Below are 18171 nucleotides of genomic sequence, written 5' to 3'. Positions count from 1 at the left end.
TCTGAGAGTCATCAGCACTTGGGTGACATGTAAAGCCATAAGACTGGATGAGATCCAAGTGGGTAGAAAGAAAAGTGAAGGGACCAGGGACGGAGTCAGGGAGCCCTCAACTTCTCTGTGTCAGCCAGATGCCACAGAAAAGCACGAGAGAGAGAGGAGGGGGCCGCAAAGGGAGAGCGCCAGGAAGGCTGGTGTCCCAGGACCCAAGCCAAGAAAGAGGAAGGAGTGAGCAACCACGTCAAAAGCTGCTGATCCTCAAGTCAGGGCTGAGAAAGGTCTACTGGCTCCGGGACGCAGAGAACAATTCCGGAGACAGGGTGGGGACCAAAGCTTGCTAGCAGGACGTGCAAGCAAGAATGAAAGGGGACACATGGGGGACAAGTAGAGACAATCCTTTTGTGGGTTTTTTTTATATATATATAAAAGGGAGGAGGGAGATGAAAAGGTAGCTGGGGGTGGGGTCAAGAGGCTTGAGACGGTGGTTTTAAGGTGGGAAAAATTAGAATTTGCTTGAAAGCGATGAGGGTGACTGGGTAGAGAGGGGAAAGCTGTTGAGGGAGAATGTAGGGATGAATCACAAGAACAAGGGCACTGTCCTTGAGCAGGGAAAAAGGGATGAGATCCAGTTGTCCATCCCAATGAGATACCACCTCACACCCCCTGGAATGGCTAGAATCAAAAGACAGGGGCGTCTGGATGGCTCAGGCGGTCAAGCACCCAACCTCAGCTTAGGTCATGATCTCACAGTTTGTGGGTTCGAGCCCCGTGTTGGGCTCCGCGCTGACAGTTCAGAGCCTGGAGCCTGCTTCGGATTCTGTGTGTGTGTGTGTGTGTCTTTCTCTCTGCCCCTCTTCCACTTGTGTTCTCTCTCTCTCTCTCTCTCTCTCAAAAAAAAAAAAAAGGACAGTGACAAGTGTTGGTGAGGACATAGAGAAATCGAACCCCTCGTATACCATTAGTGGGAAGATAAAATGGCACAGCCACTTTGGAAAACGATTGAGCAGTTTCCTCAAAAAGCTAAACATGGAGTTCGCATATGCCCAGCAATGGCACTCCCGGGTACACCCACGAGAAATAAAGACCTACGGCCACATGAAAATGTGTACACAGATGTTCACAGAAACGTTGTTCATGATGGCCAAAAAAGGGGCCACCCAAATGTCCATCAGCTAACGAGTGGCTAGACAAAATGTGGTCTGTTCATACTGGAATATCATCCGGTCGTAAAAAAGGAAGGGAGTGCTGATATACTGAGACATGCTACAACGTGGATTAACCTTGGCAATAGTATGCTAAGTGAAAGAAGCCAGATACCAAAGACTATTGTATGATTCTGTTTATATGAAATGTCCAGGATAGGTGAATTCACAGACACAGACTTCTCCATGCAAACGGTAGGTTCGTGTTTGCCTGGGGCTGGGGAGAGGGAGAATGGGGCGTGACTGCTAATGGATACGGAGTGATTAAGAATGTTCTGGAATTTGGGGCGCCTGGGTGGCGCAGTCGGTTAAGCGTCCGACTTCAGCCAGGTCACGATCTCGCGGTCCGTGAGTTCGAGCCCCGCGTCGGGCTCTGGGCTGATGACTCAGAGCCTGGAGCCTGTTTCCGATTCTGTGTCTCCCTCTCTCTCTGCCCCTCCCCCGTTCATGCTCTGTCTCTGTCCCAGAAATAAATAAACGTTGAAAAAAAAAATTATAAAAAAAAAAAAAAAAGAATGTTCTGGAATTAGGTAGCCATGATGTTTGCACGACTCTGCGAATATGCTAAAGGCCACTGAAGTGTATGCTTTAAAAGGGTGAATTTTACGCTTTGTAATTTATAGCTCAGTAATAATTTCTTCAAAGATCTGGTTGTGCAGATTAGAGGGGCCGCCCTGGCCCGCGGAAAGAGACAGAAGACTCGGGCACTGACGCAGGTGGGCAGGTGGGTGTGGTGTGGGCGACTGTGGGCATTCTCTCTGGGTGGCTGCTCTTTTCTCAGAGACCCAGGAAGAGAGGCCATCGGCCAAGAGTGAAGAGGGGGGCTCCAGCAAGAGAGAAGGCACAAAATGACTGTGACAGAGTCACAGAGACAGAGAGAAACTGAACGGACTGGGAACATTTAGTAGGATTGCAGGGCAGCGCTGAGGTCCACGTGAGGGAGGCAGAGGAACCCGAAGTGTGCTGGGGTGGGGGGGGGGGGTCCCACCCCATGTGTTCCCCCAGCATTGACAGTGTGGAGACCTGGGTTACAGGCACTGTGCTCCCCACGCGACACGGCTCTGGTCCCTGAACACACAGGTATATACGCGGGGGTTTGCATCAACAAACACTAAAGACGCCCACACGTTCGCCCTCACAATTTTAAATGCACATTCCCCTTCAGTCTGCAACTCCTCTAGGGGCACATGGCCTCAGAAACAGCCGCAGGTAGATGCAAGATGTATGTATGATGATGTTTCAGGGAGCATTATTAGTAATAGCAAAAAATCGGAAACCACCCGCATGTCCATTACTGGGGAAGCAGTGAAATAAATTCTGGTCCGCCGTGTTGCCGCGATAGAGACAACGGAGGAGCCCATACGTGTAACATGGAAGGATTTCTGAGACGCTTCGTTAAGTGGAAAAAGTCAGGTTGCGGAATAATGTGTGTGATATTATGTAACTGTCTTCTCTTTTTTGCGTGTGAACAAAAATGGTATTTATGTGTGCGTATTTACGTTATTACAATACAGAAAAGGTCTAGAAAGGATGCAGTTTAGACTGTTAGTTGTGTTTAGTCCTGAGGAGTAGGGTTAGTAGGTTTTGGGAAAGGAGTTGAGGAGAGTTAAGGGGTTCAAAGGGTTGTAGAGGGGGCTTTCACTGTTTATTTTATATGTTCCTATCTTTTTTTAAAATTTGTGACATGAAGCATAGGCGCTTTTTTTTTTCTTTTTAAATTTTAGAGAGAGAGATCGCAAGCAAGAGAGGGGCAGAGAGAGAGGAAGAGAGAAAATCTCAAGCCCCAACACGGGACTTGATCTCACAACTCTGGGATCATGACCTGAGGCAAAATCAAGAGTCCAACTCAACCGACTGAGCCCCCCAGGCCCCTAAACGCTTTTGCAATGTAAAAAGAATCACTGTGGCTCCCTCCCCCACTCATAGGTCCACTCCTCCCCAGGCCAGCGTCCTGCCAGCCCAGGCAATTCTGTGTCCCTGGAGGCAGTGGCCAGTCCCACCAGAGCATGGCCGGGTCCTGAACAGCTTTCCCTGTGCCCGGCCCTCCCCACCTCGAGGCAGGGGAGAGCAAGCAGGCAGGGGAGAGCAGGAAACACCTCCCCTTCCCACCCTGCCCTCTTCTCCTCCACAGCTGTTCCTCTCCAGCCACTTTCCAGGGAGGAAGGTATCTATCTCATCAACGCACCAAACAAAAGGCACCAAAGGCCAGGGAGGCTGCCACCATAACGGTAATAGCCAAGTGCCTATATAGCATTTACTATATACCAGGCACTATTCTAAACAGTCCACATAGGAACTCAGAACAACCCGATGGATTCCGTACTATGGCGCCCTTCCCTTCATAGCAGTTTTTAAACAAGCAAACAAGAAGGCTGCACAAAAGGCTAAATCCCCGGCCCCAGGTGCCACAGCCCCCAGGTGGAATCACACACTGACCCTGGAGAGCTGCCACCACCCTGGGAATCCACAGTCCAGGCCGGCCTCCTCCTCCTCCTGCTTCACTCCCTCCCCCCAGCCCCCGAAGCTCTGGGTCCTGGGACGTTCTGAGAGGGCCATATGCCCTCCGCCAGGGCAAGGCTGTGGCTTTCTCAACCCAGACGCCAGCATTTACGCACGCGTGGCACATTGCTGGTGCCCATCTCGTGCACAGGGAGTGCTCAACGTGCATTTGCTGAATTAATTGCTCTCTGCTCCCCCACCCCCATCCCACAGCGTCCCCTTGGGCCTTGCCCTCTGAGCCTTGGTTTCCTCATCTATCAAATGAGCAGGTGCACTAGATGGCGTCTGACAACAACTTTGGGACCAGCATTAAGGTGTTGCTAAGAGAAGCCAGCACTTATCCCAAGAGAATGACTCAAACGGTGGGACGCGAGGGTCAGGATGGGAAGGTCGGACGGCTTACATGATGCCTTCCCTCCTGGGCGTTCAGGCCAACTGGGAACGTGGGTTTCACCCAACCACAAGTGTAGACAGGCACCTCACCTGACATTCTCCCATCTAACAAGACTCAAGCTCCTCTAGGAGACAACTGCCTCGCACAGACCCAGGCACTGGTCCACGGGCTCTGCAGGGGACACCCCTGCCCAGCTGGGTGCCAGGGAAATCAGGAAGCTTCTCCTGTCCCCTGAGTTGAAAATCGTGGCACCCAGGTGGCCACCACAGGTGAAGGAGAGCGCACATCAATTCGGGCCACAGGTGGTAGCTCCGTGGGGCACAGCTGGCCAGGTGAGTCTATCTCTGATTCACAGACACAGGGGAGGTTGAGGTCCAAAGCAGGGTCTCCCGAAGTCTCCATGGGCTGTGCCAGCCAGAGGAAACCCTCTTCCCGTCCTTGTTTACCCAGATTGGAAAGTGCCAGGGCAACCTCAGGGAACAAAGAAGGAGGAGGGGAGCTAACCCTATGTGTCAGGCCCTTTCACACATCAGTTCACAGGTGCCCCGCATGGTACCGACACCCTTTCTTCACAGATGAGGACACTGAGGCCCAGAGAAGCCAGTGACAGGGCCTACGTCCCCAGCTGGAGCCTAAACTCACCTCCTGAAGGCCAAAGCCCACGCCTCTCCACACTGTTCCATCAGCTTTCGGTGAGCAAGGGATTCTGGGCTGGGACTCGAATGGAGCCCCAGCCCTGGCCCTCCAGCCTCAGCTCTGGAGCCAACCCTCAGTTCTGAGGAGTGGCCTCGGGTCCGTCCAAGGAGTCCTGGGCCAGATCCCAATGGTGGGCTCACTCAGTTCCAGAGTTTCCACCCCCAAGTCCTCTAGGACTTGGCCCCCACCTAGGATGCATGGCCCCCATCATTTATAACCGGTCCACTCATTTCTCAACAGAGCCTCCTAGCGAAGCGAGAATATCACTCAGCATCACACAGCCAGACAACAGCAGGTCTCGGCCTTCAAAGGAGGTCCAGGTGACCCAGCAAAAAATAAGGGGGTGGGCCTCTTGCTCTCACATGCACCAGAGGTCACCCTTCGAGTATTTCCTTTTCCCTTCCCTGGGGCATATTCTGGAGCTCTGTCCGCGTGCGCTGGGCCCTGATCCCCTCACAAAGTGCCGGCCAGGCCCACGGTCCCTGGCACAACTCCAGGCTGCCGGCAGACCCATGACCAATGTGTGGACATCAGGAAAGCTGTCCCTCCCGCCTGCTTCATGCCACACAGCCACCTTGAGACACGTCAACTCCGCCATACAGGGCTCGGGCTAGAAGTGCCCCCGGCCCTCACCCTCCCCTACTGCACCCCTCCTCCGCAGTCCTGGGCTGCTTACAGGTAGCCCCATCCCCCTGGGCTGCCAGCTGAGAGGATCCAACAGACAGATGAACAGGCAGCCTTTCCCCAGCTGCCTCCTGGGGCCTGTTTCTGGGCCAGAGGCCAGACAGGAGCTTTTCCTGGAACCTCTAGGGCACAGAGATGCTGAGAAACCAGGGGGAGGGAAGAACTGGACAGGAACAGGCAGAACAAGTGGAGGTGGGGAGAGGGTGTTACCCGACCCATGTGGGCCATCCATGTCCCCCCTCCTCCCCAGCCTTCCTGGCAAGTTGCTACCTCCCTGTCCATGGACAGGAAAACGCCCACCACCCCTTCCTGGAAAGCCACCCGAATTCCGAGGCCTGATTCGGTTCTACCCCCTTGGAGCTCTGTGCCTGCTGCAGGCTGGCAGGGGCTCCTAGAATTCCTGTAGCAACCCTGCGGCCTCAGACTACTCAGATGTGGGTCAGAGATGAGATCCCCACCCTGTCCTGTCTCCCGGAGGCCAGTTCCAAGCTTGTCAGACAAAATCACAGAGTATCCAGGGAGCACTGCAAGCCATTAAAGGGATTGGTTAGGGAGCTGTATCTGAGTGTGTGTGTGTGTGTGTGTGTGTGTGTGTGTGTGTGTGTGTAAGCATATGCATATGTGAGCATTTGTCAGTATGTCTGTGTGTTTATATAAATATCTGTGCATGCGTGTGTGCTTGTGTGTGTGTGTGTGTGTGTGCATGTGTGTGTGCGTGTGTGTGTGTGGTGGGCCTGACCTCCCTCTCTCCTGCCCAGGGGTGGGCAAGTCCCTTTCCCCTCAGAGCAGCCCAAACAAAGCAGGACTCTTGCCAGAGCCTTCCAGGGCACCAAGTGGAGAGGAGGTCACAGGGACAGGACAGAGGCCCTCCGTGAGCTCTTCTTGATCCTGCCAGGTCAGAACCCTGCTCTGACCCCAATTGCCATGACTGTCCAAGCCCAGCTGCTGAGGAGGGATTGGGGCAGAGGGGCCTCGCAGACCTGCCTCAACTCCTTCCTGCCTTGCAGCTGCCCCATCCCTCTCCCAGGGCCCTGGCCCCTCTCCTAGGGCTCAATTCTGCAAAAGGGCAGCCCCCGACAGCCGCCCTGGAGGACTGGAACCCTTCTGTGGTTCATTCACTGCCAGCCGACCTGGCTACTTTCACCTACCACACAGCTCGGAGCTCTCCCCAAAACAAGAGGCCTCAAAGTCTGGCCTACGGTCCATCACTCACCTGCAGGAATCTCCAAGCTCTTGCAGCCGCAAGTTTTCAGGCTGAGGGCCCCCAAAGGCCCTCTGTCCACTTGCAGAACCTGGAGCAGAGCCACGTCTCCACAGACCAGCACGCGAGCTCCCCTGGTCAGCTCAGAGGCACCCCTGCCACCTTCCTGGGCCCCTGGGAGCCCGAGGCAACTTGCCATCCACCCATCTAACAAACACATATTCCCTGATAGTGCCAGGCCTTAGGGATCCTGAGAGGGACCCATTATGTCCTTCTTCTTCCTCCCAGGGTAAGAAGGAATCTCAGAAAAGGAGCAGTTTCCAAAGATTATTCTAAGACAGTGCTGACCAGTGGAACTTGCTGTCATGATGCTAATGTTCCATATCTGCACTGTTCAGTACATCAGTAGCCCCTAACCACAGTGAACACTGAGCATCTGAAATGTGGCTATGTGGGACAGTTGGTTAAGCGTCTGACTTTGGCTCGGGTCATGATCTCACGGTTCGTGAGTTTGAACCCTGCAGTGGACTCTGCTCACAGCTCAGAGCCTGGAGCCTGCTTCGGATTCTGTGTCTCCTTCCCTCTCTCTGCCCCTCCCCCATTCTCTCTCTCTCTCCCTCTCTCTCTCTCTCACTCAAAAATAAACATTTAAAAAAATGAAATGTGGCTAACGTGACTGAGGAACTGAATTTCTAATTTTCCTTAAGTTTATTTATTTAAATGTAACTGGGGTACCTGGGTGGCTCAGTCGGTTGAGCGTCCGACTTCGGCTCAGGTCATGATCTCACGGTCCGTGAGTTTGAGCCCCGCGTCGGGCTCTGTGCTGACCGCTCAGAGCCTGGAGCCTGTTTCGGATTCTGTGTCTCCCTCTCTCTCTGACCCTCCCCCGTTCATGCTCTGTCTCTCTCTGTCTCAAAAATAAATAAATGTTAAAAAAAAATTTAAATGTAACCAACTAACAGCTACTATATTGGATTGGACAGCACAGTCCTAGGAGCTATGGGAGCATAGAGGGGGAAGGGAAGGCTTCAGGGAGGAAACATTTGGTGGGGCCAGGTGGAACGCCAGAATGTTCTTTCAACAAGTATTTACTGACATCCAAAAAGGGCCAAACATTGATGATACAGCAATAGACACACAAGTTGGGAAGTGAAACTAAAACCAGGTAATAATGGGAACCAAGTATAGGGTACTGCATAAAGGAGGACCCCATCTCAGACAGTATAAATCAGGGAAGACTTCCTAGAGAAAGTAGTTTCTAAGCTGAGGCCTAGGGGAAGACTATTCCAAAAAGGAAAAATCACTTGTGCAAAGGCCCTGAGGCAACAGAAAGCCTGGTGAGGATTATGGAGAATAGGAAAGCTCTCACACAGGCAGCAGCCAGAACGGCCCCACAGCACAGCTCCACACTGGTGGAGCTCATCATTCTTCTCAGATGTCCACTGGAATGCACCCAGCCCCAGCCAGCCCCTTGAGCATATTTTGGGAAATCCTGCCACAGTCTCCAGCCTGACCAAAGGCTCCTCTGACCTCCTGCATCCTCTCTGAGGTCACTACTGGGTGGGGCCTGAGCCCTGATCCCTCCAGGAATTCCTGACTCATCACGGAAAAAACTGAAAAGCCCAGATTTTCTCAAGAATCAGTCCAACAATAAAGGGGGAGGGCAGCTGTGACCCCAACTCCCGGACACAGGGACAGAGCAGGGGAGGGCAAGGAGCAAATCAGAGACAGAAGAAGATGCAGAAACAGAGACCTGGGCAGAAAGTGAGCCGGAGACTGATAGTAAGTCTACAGAGACAGGAGGTGGTGCTCACAGACACAGGGACAGGCAGCCCAAGCCATCAGGACAGATAGACAGAGATACACCCACCAGTGACGGCTAACACAAGCCAAAAACAAAGGGCCACTCTTAGGTACACACAGCTGGAGACAGACTGACAGGCTTCCAAAGACAGCCAAGGACTAGAGGCAGCCTGTGGACCTGGACGATGGTGGGGCCAGCGCCCCTGGGCACAACCACTGGCTGCACTCTCAGAGCAAGCCATGAGGGGGCGGTGTTGCCCCAGCCACCGCCCACGAGCCAGGAGTCCAGCTTCTCCAAGATTGTCCATGTCAGACTCCCTCCGTCAGAGGCAGCAGACAGGGCATCAGGCTTACTGAAAAGGTGTAAGAGACTTGGATGGGGGACCCAGCGCATGCACACCCTAGCCTGGAGACCCTCCCCTCCTCAACCCAGCATATCCTCAAACCTGCCCCTTCCCTCCCATTCCCCATCTCCAGCCACGTCCTCCCTTTCGAGACACCTGCAGAGGAAGCCCAGAGCACTGAAGGGCGGGGCCGGGGGCGCCTGCCGATTTGATTTCCCTGCTCTTGGGGGCACAAACAGATGCTAGGTCTGAGGACCACCCTCAGTTCCTGCTGCAGGGCCTGGTCCCCTCCTTTCCATCTTTCCCAGGAGGCTCTTGGTTTCAAAGCCTCCCTCACATAGATCCAGAGATCTTGGCTGAGCCCATGCCTGTGAGCAGCCAGCAGGGCTAAAAATACAAGGGGATCCTTCAGCTGCAGTAGCAGAATCTAACATCTGGTACGGTGCTGCAGTCAGCGACAAAGCAGCCCAAGCCTCTGCTCACACCTTTGGAAGGGCCGTTCGTAAATCAACGTGACCGAGGAGGAAGGCCACTGCGGAACCACCCCACGTACGAGAACTCTCGATGAGCACCAACGCTGTGTCAAACACTGTAGATACTTCGTCTTACCCAATCCTTACAGCAACTCAAATCGTTAGACCCATTTTACAGACAAGAAAGCTCAGAGAAGCTCCCCCTCTGATGATCATTCTGTAGGTGTGGGTATTTCTCAAAGCTCCGTTTCAGGCTTCTCCTCCTCTCCCTGGATGCACATTTCCTGAGCAGCAACATCCGTTCCCATGACTCAGCCTGAATTCTCAAACTAAGCCTTTTGCCTCAATCTTTCTCCTCGGTTCCAAACCAGCCTATCCACTTCCTTCTACTCATCTCCTGGATGTCTTCAGGGACCTAACATTGTACATGCCCAACGATGACCCCTGGTCTCCATGCCGTGAGTGAACATGGCACACACCCAGCGGCCCTCGGTCAGCCTCCACCACTCCCACCCCAGCCAAGCTCCACGGGGCCTGTCGACTCTGCCCCTGCTCCCAAGGGCCAGCGCCACTCTCCAGCCCGGGCCCACCGCCCTCCTTCCCGGGCGCCCATCTCGCATTCCCAGCTGCTCTCTGTTGTTGCTCCTGTCCACACCACAGCCAGAACGGCCTTTTCAAAACCTAAGTGGAGGGGCGCCCGCGTGGCTCAGTCGGCTAAGGATCTCGGCTCAGGTCATGATCTCATGGTTCCTGACATTGAGCCCTGCGTCGGGCTCTGAGCCGAACGTGGAGTCTGCTTGGGATTTTCTCTCCCTCTGCCCCTCCCCTGCTCGCTCTCGCTCTCTCTGTCTCTCTCTGTCTCTCTCTCAATAAATAAATAAATAAATAAATAAATAAATAAATAAATAAATAAATGGATTCCCATCACTCCCCCACCCAAACCCCTCCAGTGGCTTTATACCACCCTCAGGGCAAAGTTCAAGGCCTTTGCTGTGGTCTCAGCAGCTGTAATGACCAGCCTCCTGGAACTCCGGCTGCATTCAGTGTCATGCCAGCCCATGGCCGCTTCTCACTCCCGCTAGCTGGGCAGCCTCCACACTGCACCCCTCCCTGTGCAGAGCGAGGACCGTTCTCCCTCCTTACCATCCTCCAGCCTTTCTGAATGCCCTGCGGGGTCAATGTTCTCGGAGCCCTCGGAGCCTCGCCTTAGCCTCTGTCGGGATTGCAGGTGTAATTATGTTCTTCATTCCTGCTGTCTTGGGCAGACGGTGAGCTCTGAGAGGCTCCTGGGGACCATGTCCGTCCGGTCACCACTGGATCCCCCGCCCCCCAAACTGAGCCTGCACCGAGGTGGGTGCTGAGTAAATATTTGCTGAACAAGTTCTGCCCCTTCCACGCCTCCTGGGGTAGCCCACCTCTGGACAGATTGGACTCTTGATCACTCCTTCCTATTAAGCCCAATTCCTCTCAGGCTCTCGAAACAACTTCCAGCAGGGCAACTCAAAGGTCCTGGGGGAGGGCCAAGCTGCCTCCTCTCTTCCTGTGTCCAGCCTTTCCTCTTTCACACCCTCTGCATCCACCGAGCGCCTCGAGGCCCTCGCCTGCCCCTGCCAGGTCAGGAAACTTCCCAGGCATTTCTCAGTCAGGTTTCCAGGTACCATCTTTCCTCCTCCAAGACCTCCAGTTCGAAGACCCCCCAGTTCCAAGACCCCCAGTGTCTGCCTAAACCACGGATAGTACTGAACCCTATACAGGCTGTTTTCCTATACATACACACCTATGATAAAGTTTCATTTATTAGGTACAGTAAGAGATGAACAACCACAATAAACTAGAACTTCAACACGTTGTCATAAAAAGTACGTGAGTGTGGTCTCTTTCTCTCCAAATACCTTATTGCAGCATACACACCCTTCTTGCATTTTTTTTTTATAAAATGTATTTATTTATTTTCAGAGAGAGAGAAAGCATCAGTCAGGGAGGGGCAGAGAGAGAGGGAGAGAGACAGAATCCCGAGCAGGCTCCATGCTGTCAGCACGGAGCCTGATGCGGGGCTCGAACCGACGAACCATGATGAGATCACGACCTGAGCTGAAATCAAGGGTCAGGCGCTTAACCAGCTGAGCCACCCAGGCGCCCCACACACCCTTCTTGTGATGATGATGGGAGAGGATAAAATGCCCACGTGATGAGGTAGACAGGTGAATGACGTGAGCACTGTGAGGTAACCTTAGGCTATTGACCTTCTGCCAATACATCATCTGCTTCCTGATCACAGCTGACATCAGCAACTGAGACCTCGCATAAGGAGTGACTACTGAACAGTTCTCTCCCTGCCCCCAGGAAGGCGTCCCTCTCCCCTCCTCCCCCAGATCCACTTGCTCTGGCACCCAGCCCTGGCATCCTGGTCTGAGGAGCCTTAGGCCGGAAGTCCTGTCTTTGACTTGTTTTATGGCCTTGCACTTCCCCTCTCAGGGCCTCATCTCCCCTTCAGTGAGAAGAAGTGGGTCAACAGTGACCTGAGGTCTCTTCTGAGACTCTGAGGTCTCTTCCAGCTGTTAGATCCTGTATTTGTTTGCCGGGGCTGCTCTAGTCAGTACCAGGGACTGGGGCTGCTTCAAGAGAAATTTAGCTCCTCACAGGTCTCGTTTTACCTTGACCACATCTATAAAGGCCCTATCTCCAAACACAATCACATTCCCTGGTACAGGGGTGAGGAGCTCATCATAGGAAATTTTAGGCGGACACGATTCAAACCATAACAGATCCCAAAGAGGCGATGTCGTTACCCTTGCTGAGTCTCAGGGCAATGGCGAGGGACTGCTAAGGTCCAATGTCTAAAGCCGGGCACATGACTGGTATGCAATGAACAGTAGCTGTCATAATCTGTCGCTGCTGGTGATTGCCAATGACGATGGCGATGACATTGGGCCAGGTCTCTGGATTGGCCTAACCACAGTAATGGTGCCCTTACTTGTGTGCCTCTGGGGAAAGCTTTGTGTGAAGGTTTATGTGTGCATCCTGGGTCTCCTATGTTTACCATCCCTCCGGTCAGGTGAGGAGCTCGCGGAGGGCAGCCCCCAGGCTCTGGCCTCACGCTTCCGACCACGTGTGCCCAGCATCCCCCATACAGGGGTGATCACTGACCCACTCCCAGGCACAGTGGTGGTGGCAGTCAAGCAGGGCAGGTGATGTGTTCCAGGAAGAGGGATGAGTTCAGAGGACTGCAAGAAACCAAAAGGTCTGGGTACGGAGCATCCAGGGAAGGGAGGGCCCTGGAGGTCGTAGGAGGGGTTTGCATTTTTTCCTGACAGCAACGGGGCCCCATTGATGGGTTTTCAGCAGGGAGAGGTGTGATCCGAGAAGCAGATGGGAGAGGTCGGGATGGGGTGGGGCAGGACCAGAGGAGACAGCACCCGCCCTGGGAGCTCCAGGGAGGAGTGTCCAGGAGAGAAGTGAGGGGGTGTGGAGACGCAGGCACAGCAGGGAGAAGAGGGGCCGCTGGAGCTGTGAGACGCTGAGGAGGAAAAGGTTCGGGCTCGGTGACGGATGGAAAGAGGACGGGGGAGGAAGGGAAGTACCACGGGCGATTCCAGGTCAGACAGGAACTGAGTGTTGAGATGAGGGAAGGCTGGCAGTGGGACAGGTAGGGGAAGAAAATCAGGAATTGAGTTTTGGACACACCTCGTATGAGATCCCTGTGAGATATCCAAGGGGAAGTGTCGGGCAGGCGGGCGGCTGCATGGGACGTCTGGAATGCTCAAGTGATTTCTAGGCGGGACTTCACACCCAGGTAAAGACCATGAAATGTCAGTGAAGGAGACTGGCCCACTGCCCAAGGGTATGCTTTCTCCAGCAGTGCTCAGGGGCCAGCACGGGCCAGAGGGCAGCTGAGTCCACAGGGCTGCCCACCCCACCCCCAGCCCCTTCTGTTCGGTCTGCCTTCCTTAGGGGTGGGCGATCAAGGGACGGAGTGGCTTTCCTGTGTCCCGCTCCACACAGGGCAGCCCGTGGCCTCAGTGGGCCAAGTAGAAGGGTGTCCACAGGTGGGAGTCAATGCCTTGGGGGGAGGGGTCTCCATGGGTACTACTGGGGACCACTCACTTCGGTCCCTTCCCTCCTCCCCCCACCCACCCCCACACACACACCCAGGACTGTGGTCCACTCTCAGAGTGCCATTGTCCCTGGGAAGTAGAAAACAGCCCAGAGAGGGAGGGAGGGAAGGGGGGTTTGGAGCACAAGCGTGAGAAGGGAGAGAAAAGCAAGCCTGAGGAACAGCGAACTGGTTGGAAAGGATTCCTGCCCCGAGGCAATCTAGGCCTGGGGGTTGGCTCAGCAGGAGCAGCAAAAGGGCAAAGTGGTAAAAGGCAGTTTAGAGTTCAGCAAGAGGATGGTAGAAATGATGTAACCCCAGCAGATTAGAAAGGAAAATGAACACAGGAGGGGATTAAAAAGAAAACAGAAGTCCTAACGACATTTTTTAACAAACTCTTGGGGGCGCCCGGATGGCTCAGTCGGCTAAGTGTCCAACTCTTGGTTTTGACCCAGGTCATGATCTCCTGGTTCATGGGTTTGAGCCGCGTCAGGACGGGGAGGGGCCTCGGAGCTGACAGGGCAGGGCCTGCTTGGGATTCCCCCCCCCCCCCCCCCCCCCGCCGCCTCTCTCTCTCTCTCTCTCTCTCTCTCTGCCCCTCCCCGCTTCTGTGCGTGAATCAAATCTCTCTCAAGATTAATAAATAAACTTAAAAACAACACTTGAAGTAGGGGCACAATGGGACAACAGGAAGGAAGATCACATACATCACAGTACGGAAAGGGAGGGGAAGGGAAGGAGGGCGGGGCTGGTGAGGCCTGGGCAGGAATGGGGGCCATTCCTACTGGAGATCCTGGATGCTCTGGATTTCCCCAGGCAGCTGGCAGAAGCAGAAGAGAAAGGGGGGAGCCGGGGTGGAGCAAAGCTGACCGAAGGGAGGGGCCCCAGGGAGGGGGGACCGGGGGGGGCGCGAGGGGGGCCCCCCGGCTTGGCAGCAGCAGCTTGGAAGTAGCATGGGCTGTTCAAGGCCCAGCTGCGGGCACGAGATAGAGGCAGAGCCCGGTTTCGAGCTTTCCCAAACCGACATCTGATCCAACTCATATCACACTCCAGAGGGAGAGGGTCCAGGCAGGGGTGGAAGAAGGGGGGGTTCTGGGCTCCACACAGGGCAACCTCCCAGGGGAGGCCTCAGGACGCTCCGTGTCAAATCATGTAGGTGCAGCATGTGTGCTTTCTCCAGGTAATAACTCTCCCAAGCTATTCAGAGACACGTGTGGCCTCAAAAAAGGTCAGGAGACACCGGCTGAATGATCTTTGGACATCACGTCCAAACTCAGGCAAGGGCAGCATCCTAAGGCTGGTGGGAAGGGTGTGAGTCCGTTTTCCTGGGACATCTGCCAAGCCGCAAGGGAAAGTGCTGGCAGGAAGGGGTACGGCAAAGTTTCCCAGCACAGTCCCTCTTCCTTGTCACTGAGCAACTCCCCAAAAGTTCCCCGGCCCCAAAAAATATTTGTGAGCCATATCGTGCACCTGACGACGGGCAGACAATGGACATACGCAGGGGAATGAGAATAGCCCTGGTCTTTGAGATGCTCATGGTGTTTCCATCTTCTTGTCTGGTCTCTACCAGGTGGGGCACAGAGTAGATGCTGCAGACCTTTGCACAGGCTTTCCCTCGCCTGAAACACCCCTCCCCTCCTGACTCATCCCCCATACAATCCTGCCAACACAGATTTCACCTGCTTAACTCCCCTGCTCCTGGAGTAACAGAGGCTTAGATGTCACTGCCTCCCAGCGACCTTCCAATCCTGGCCCTTGCACAGACTAGCTCAGAGACTCTGAATAACCTACTTGATTTTTCTTTTTTTTTAAAAAAAAATTTTTTAACGTTATTATTGAGAGACAGAGACAGACCGTGAGCAGGAGAGGGGCAGAGAGAGAGGGAGACACAGAATCTGAAGTGGGCTCCAGGCTCCAAGCTAGCAGCACAGAGCCCAATGTGGGGCTCGAACTCACAAACCGTGAGATCATGACCTGAGCCGAAGTTAGACGCTTAACCGACTGAGCCACCTGGTGCCCCCCTACTTGATTTTTCTTAGTCTCTTTTTTCCAATCTGTAAAATGGCAGGGGGGGGGGTTGGTTTTGTTGGAGGGGGGGTCATTTTTTCTAACTTTATAGAGATACATCTGACATATAACACTGTGTAAGTCTAAGACGTATAATGTATTCACTTGATACATTTTATATATAGCAATATGACAGATAACCAACATAGCATAACCAACACACCTCCTTCCTATGACATAATTACTATTTCTTTTTTGTAGTGAGGAACATTTAAGATCTACTCTCCTAGCAACATTCAAGTATATAATACACTATTATTAGCTAATAATCAGCACGTTGTAAATTTGATCCTCAAAACTTATTCATCTTTTTTATTATTGAGATATAATTGACATATCAGATATCAGTTTCAGGCATACAACACAATGATTCGATATGTGTGTATGTTGCAAAATGATTCCCACAATAATTCTAGTTAACATCCATCACCTCACATTGTTAACAAAAAATCTTTTTCTTAGGATGAGGACTTTTAAGATCCACTTTCTTAGCAACTTCCAAATATACAATACAGTGTTCTGTTTTTTTCTTTTTTTAACTTATTTATTTTGAGAGAGAGAGTGAGGGCGGCGGAAGGGGAGAGGGAGAATCCCAAGCAGGCTCTGCACTGTCAGCGCAGAGCCCAGTGCAGGGCTCAATCCCACGACCATGAGATCACGACCTGAGCAGAAATCAAGAGTCGGATGCTTCACTGAGCATCCAGGGCGCTCAGCTGGTGGGACTGAGCCACCCAGGTGCCCCTACAATACAGTATTCCTAACTATGGTCACCACACTATACACCCCCAGGAAAGAATGGAGGGTTTAATAGTACATACTTCATAAGGTTACTACAAAAATCAATAATAAGAAATTCCAGATAAAGCAACAAAGTAGACAGCCTGGAAAACAGGCCAAATTCAAAAAGGTAATTCAGCAGATTTTAGGTCTTCCTCTCCTGCCTACCTGGTTGGGAGGCAGGATATTGAGGAATTGCACTTCCAGAAACCAGAGAAGGAAGCAAGAATGGAGAGGCCTGGGAGAACCGAGCGTAAGGGAGGAGGAAAGAACAGGAGGGGGTCTCAAGTTAGAATTTAGGCCTGGGGACTCCCAACAGCCCACGAAAGAGGCTGTGGAGTCTGGTGGCTCTGAATTCTCATTGCAGCTCTGTCCCAACCTGCTGTGTGACCTTTGGCAGGTTATTTAACCTCTCTCAACCCTAGCTTCCCCTTCTATAAAGTGGAGATAGTGATATTACACCAGTGACAACTATCATTGCTTGTCCTGCTTACAACACCCTGCCAAGTTAAAGGGCAGTCCCCGTGCACACCCTGGGTGGGGTCTCCCTCTTCCTGGGAACTTCGAACTAACAGGTACAGCAGGACACAGCAAATGCTCGTGGGGGCTAAGAGCAAAAGGCCATGTGATGTTGGCTGAGGCTCTGTTCCAGTAGGACTTGGAAGCAGAAATCTCAGTGTGTTGAGCAGCCTGGCTGGTGCCGATGGGAATGGATTGCAGAGAGAAGCAGGGATGGCAGAGGCCATTGCTAGAACCACCTTGACGCCTGTGAGCGCCCCAATGCCCCAATCTCTGGGTATTCGAGCAACAGATACCTTGTCACCCTGAAGTCAGAGAAGTCATAACTGGAAACTGCATCCTGCTCCAAGGGTTGCCTTGAAATGAAAGCATAAGCCCAGAGTCTGGCACACGGTCGGTGCTCACTAGTGATGATGATCACAGTGACCAGAACCTGGCATAGGTGTAAGAAATCTCAGGAAGCCCCTTCACCACGCACCATGGCCCGGGAGGCTGCGATGACTCCAGAGAGCCCACGGGATTCAGAGCACCTGGGCGTGAGCAGCTGCAGCCACTGAGCCCTCCCCGACTCCTCTCAGCACACCCCAGCCGGTCCCGAGCACTTGCAGATGCCCCAGCAGTGGCCGATCAAGGTCAGGTGGATGGAGATACACCCACAAGGTGCGCGGTCAGCGCCAGGGGTGGGGGCAGGAGCCACAGTGGCAGCACACGTGTGAGGTGCAGTTTAGGGTGGTCTAGGTGAAGAAAACTGCTCTGCAGCCAAGACTGCCTGGCTTTGACCTTCTCTGTGTGACCTTGGGCAAGTCACCTAACTTGGTCTGTCTTGTCGCAGGAAAACAAGGATAATCGCAGAACCTACTTCCTAGGGTTGAGGGAGAGGTAGGAAGAGACCAGAGAGGTCACCGTGGGCCAAAGTCAGGAGGACACAGGAGCCGGAAAGTGGACTGACCATGAGCAATGCAACCGGTACCTGGAAGAGAAGTAGCAGCCAGACGAAAACGGCTGGGTTTCGCCACAGGGTACACTGAGGCAGGCCGGACTCCCTCCAGCCGCTGCCTTGGGATTCGCCCAGCACCACCTTCTCTAGTCCGTCCACAGCCGTGCACCCCACCAGCACCTCATTCCTTCCCATCGACGCTGCTCTCGCTCCTCGCTCCTCGGAAAGGCTTCCCCAGCCGTCCTGGTCAGTCTGTCCAGCCGGGCCCCTCTGTCAGTCTCTGTCTCCCGCTCTAACAGCTTCTGGCATGGAGTCAGAATTCCAGGAAAAACCCAGCACACACAGCACCATCGGGGTTCCCTCCTGTCCTCCAGCCACCTGCCACCACTGTCCCCGACAAGGGAAAGCTCAGCTTCACGCCTTCGGGGACAGGCACGGGATGTCCCAGAAGTAACAACCGTATGACTTATTGAGGACCTTCCCAT

General features: G+C 53.5%; 1 protein-coding gene across 1 annotated transcript in view; it reads right to left on the bottom strand.

Moving 5' to 3' along the window:
* The window catches only part of LOC125176407 (uncharacterized), a 139669-nt gene extending 121788 nt beyond the window's left edge, over positions 1-17881 (bottom strand). The window contains exon 1 of the mRNA XM_047877768.1: positions 17720-17881. Coding sequence (XP_047733724.1) covers positions 17720-17881 — 162 coding nt within the window. The remainder of the gene's footprint in view (positions 1-17719) is intronic.
* Between the last annotated feature and the right edge of the window lie 290 nt (positions 17882-18171).

This window comes from Prionailurus viverrinus, chromosome D1 (genome assembly GCF_022837055.1).
Source record: "Prionailurus viverrinus isolate Anna chromosome D1, UM_Priviv_1.0, whole genome shotgun sequence".
In the NCBI taxonomy this organism is placed as follows: Eukaryota; Metazoa; Chordata; class Mammalia; order Carnivora; family Felidae; genus Prionailurus; species Prionailurus viverrinus.
The sequence above is the reverse complement of the archived record's forward strand: the minus strand, read 5'-3'. Positions and strand labels throughout refer to the sequence as shown.